General features: G+C 58.6%; 1 protein-coding gene across 1 annotated transcript; it reads left to right on the plus strand.

The window, feature by feature from the left end:
• Positions 1–264: 264 nt before the first annotated feature.
• Positions 265–3,323, plus strand: LOC34619434. Its single transcript, XM_026334477.1, has 2 exons — positions 265–751; positions 958–3,323. The coding sequence occupies exons 1-2, from the start codon at positions 265–267 to the stop codon at positions 3,321–3,323; spliced, it is 2,853 nt and encodes a 950-aa protein (XP_026190262.1).
• Positions 3,324–3,540: the final 217 nt, after the last annotated feature.

The following is a 3,540-nucleotide window of genomic DNA, read 5'->3' on the forward strand; positions in this document are numbered from 1 at the left end:
TTGGCTCTCTCCGCAGTGTTCCGTGACTAGCCCACACCTGAGCAGGTACAAACTTTTGGGCCCTAGGGTGCCGTGCTTACGTAAGGATGAAATTCTAAATCCTGGAAGACTAAATCCAAAGGCAGCAGCTGACTAGCTGGGCGGCCGTTTCCCTTCCCGTGGTACTGGGACTAGGAACTCTGAGGCCTGTGGCTTGCAGCGGGCAACTGTACAGCACGCGCCTTGGTTTTCCAATCGGAGGAGATGAGGTGCCTCACTCCCCAAATGCAAGCCAATACGCCGTTAGCTTCCTCCGAGCTCTTCTTTTCTTCTGGGGTACGCCATGAAGCGGGAATGGCGTCCTTCGAACTTGAAGGCTCTTCATCTGATCATCTAGATGCAGGGCGAGGGGCGGAAAGCCCAAAGTGCTCTGACTTTTCTCCAGAGCTGAAAAGTCCTCTTGAAGATGGAGAGGGAGAGATTTACGTAGATCTTAGTCGCGAGCTCGCCGCGATCGATGGGCCTGAAGCTCATTCGGTTTTCAGCGCCACTCCAGCAGCGGCCAGGGCAGCGAAAGCAACTCCGGAGTCCATCAGCTCTGGCTCTTCATCTAAAACCAGCCCCTGCTGCATGAGCTTCTGCACTGATTTGGAGCCAGCGGAAAACACTTTCGATTGGAAAGCTGCCGCATGCAGCCACCAGACTCGGCAGTGGCCTTGCAGCACAGAGACCGACAAGTATCACTCTCCTGAGCACGAATCAGCTTCCTCGAGCCTCCAGTAAGGCGCAGAAAAGTGGCGGACTATCTATTCCCCGGCCCTAAGAGTAATGCTCCTACCAGACGTTTGGCTAAGGGGCTTAAACTAATTCTTCCCATGCTTTCTCGGCGGCAGCCTGCACGCTTTTTGCATAAACCAGGTGGTAACTGTTTTCTTGATATCTCTGGTTGTATAAATTTATATATATGCATGTGAGAAGGTCCACGCCCGTCTGTCTTTGGCCTTGGTGTTTGCAGGCGAAAAGACTGGAATGCAGAACGCCTAGAGCATGAGGTTCTGCGAGGGCGCAAGAGCCTTAGAAAAAAGAGTTGGGGGTTCTTCGCGCGTGCGTCCCCTGTGGAGTCTCCACTAAGTCAAAAGGAGGCGAAAAGGAGGGGAGGGGCCACAGGCAGCACGGAAAGTGATAATCAGACGGACTCAGACCTTGCGAGTCTCTTAGGGTCCATAGAAAGAACTAGGAACCGGATGAGGTCTCAAGAGGAGGCTGAGAGCAGACTTGACGCTGCAGCGTATGCGGGAGGCCTCTTTCAGTTCGCCCGTAGCGCAGCTTCCTCAGCTGCTCTGCTCCCTAGGGGGCCGCCTGCGCGGCTGCTTTACAAGGGAGACTTAGCCAGTCCAGACAAAGCAGCACATCCAACGCCGTGTGCTGCTGCTGGCGCTAGACTTTTGCGACCAGCCGGAGTTAGTGAAACAGAAGGCCTAGCTGAGGGGGTCCCACTAAAGAGGGGGACAGGCTCCAGGTCGGCGGTTCTCGCCACCTCTCCTGTGATGTCTTCTCCATCTGCACGTCTGAAGTCAACGACAAAAGCTATTCTCAAGCCCACGAAACCGCAGGCCAGTGCAGTGCCCTTCGGAGGAGGTCCTAAGAAAGGCCCTCACCCTGTAGATGGCTGTCTGGCTCAGGAGGCCAAATTAGGAAGCAGCAGTCGGGAGGCGGATGCAGCCGACTTGGCGGCGGAGATGAAAAGGAACGCGCGGATGTCTGCGGAGCTGTCCGATCTTAGGGAAGAACTACGGCTGCGAGACGAGGAATTGGCTAAAGCCCGAAGCGCAGCGCTTCTTCCTGCGCGCGTGTTACAGGCCCTCAGACACTGGCGCGACATGGAGCTCACTAGGGGAGGGCTAACGGCAGAAGCGGGAGGGGAAGCGGAGGGGCAGCCGCAAATCTCGCCAGCTCGGCGGTGTCTAGAGGAGATCGAGGCTATCCTGCAAAAGGGGGAGCGGGAAGGGCCTGCCTATGTACGAGAGCTAGAGGGGCTGAAGGAGGAATTGGCTGCATGCAAAGAAGCGCGGCGGCAGGCAGAGCTCCAGGGGGAGTCCCTCCGCAACGAGGTATCTTTTCTTCAGGCCGTTAACGGGAAGCTGGCAGAACGGAGGGAGGAAGAAGGCAGTGCAGCTCTGGAGACGCTGAAAGAGCATCTCGAGAAGAAATCTCAAGAGATGAGCCAGCTTCAGCGCGATAAGGAGTCTCTGAGGCGGGAACTGGACGGCTTGCGATCGCACTGCGCAGAGGAGGTCGCTGCAGCTAATGCCGCCAGAGTGGCGCTGCAACACGAGCTCCAGGCGACCCGTCACGTGTTGGACGTAGCGAGGAAGGATCTGGAGGAGACAGTAGAGCGGCTTCAAGGGGAAAACAAGCAGCTGAGGCTGCAGAAGGAGGCGGCAGAGGGTCGCTTGAGAGACTGTGTAGAGGCGGAGAGACTCGCTCAGTTGGAGAGGGAGGCCATGGTAGGCCAGCAGGCACGGCTCGCTGCGCAGCACGAGGCCCTGCGGAAGAGCCTTCACGAAATTAGAAAAAGCGCAGCTGAAGCACGCAGGAAATGGCTAGCCAGCCAGCTGCAAGGCGCAGATCAGGGTGCGAGTGGGGGCATTCGCCCCTTAATGGACGGCGCGGAGAGGATACCAGCGGTGCCTCCTAGACAACGAACAGCGAGCTTCAGCAGCAGAGGCAGCAACACAGAGGGGTCCCCAGCAGGGCCGGCGAGTTCAGACGCACATCAACCTCACAAGAGCTGCGGGGAGGATGAAGCGCCGGGAACTCTCAGCAGTGCACGACTTCCGAGCGACAGCAGCACGCTGCTCCAGGAGGCTGCCTTCGAGGCACTAGATCCTGAGGCCACGACAGGGGCTGTCGGTGCCTCCGAGACAGGTCCCCCAAATCCTTGCCATGCGCGGAAGGCCTTCTACCAGTCGAGCCCAGGCGAGAAGGACAGAGACTCCAGCTGTCGAGGCTCGCAGCAGTGGTATTTTGCATGCCCCGAAGGCGCCGCCGTTCACGCAGAGTGCGCTGACAGAGCACAGAGGCGAGGCAGCCAGGAGGACAGCTCTCCTGAGGCGGCGTTTGCACGGGAAGCGCGATCCGGCTGTTCTGCTGCGCAACAGCCTGTCCAGGTGAGAAGCGCAGAAGAAGGAGTCATGGCAGGTACAGGGAAAGCTGCGCACCAGCGCAGCCTCACAGCTTCGGCGGCTGCGGCCTGTTGCCCTTCTCCTCCGGGGGGTCTTCGGACGGAGGCTGCAAGGACCTGCTTGCGTGAAGAGCGAACGTCTGCTTTCCACCACCTGTAAGGCGAATGCAGTTTGTAGGAGAGCATCTGGTTAGAGAGGGCTGTAGGCAGCCATATTCGAGCGCGTTCAGACGGGGGATGAGCGCGACGCTTCGGGGTACTGAGGCTTGGCCGCTTTTGTGTGTGCTGCCCTTCCGCTGCAGTGGAGACTCCCCTGAGGGACGCACCGGCAAGGAATGGGGGGAAGATGCGGCCTTCGCAAGGGAAGCTCGCCTAGA

Source organism: Cyclospora cayetanensis, unplaced genomic scaffold (genome assembly GCF_002999335.1).
Source record: "Cyclospora cayetanensis isolate NF1_C8 unplaced genomic scaffold, CcayRef3 CcayRef3_contig_43, whole genome shotgun sequence".
Taxonomy (NCBI): Eukaryota; Apicomplexa; class Conoidasida; order Eucoccidiorida; family Eimeriidae; genus Cyclospora; species Cyclospora cayetanensis.

What these genes read in the sequence shown, in the direction of transcription:
- LOC34619434 (XM_026334477.1), top strand. Translation starts at nt 265, where the DNA reads ATGCAAGCCAATACGCCGTTAGCTTCCTCCGAGCTCTTCTTTTCTTCT. An exon ending in GCACGAATCAGCTTCCTCGA is followed by an intron (nt 752 to 957) that starts GCCTCCAGTAAG and finishes GCATGTGAGAAG; the next exon opens with GTCCACGCCCGTCTGTCTTT.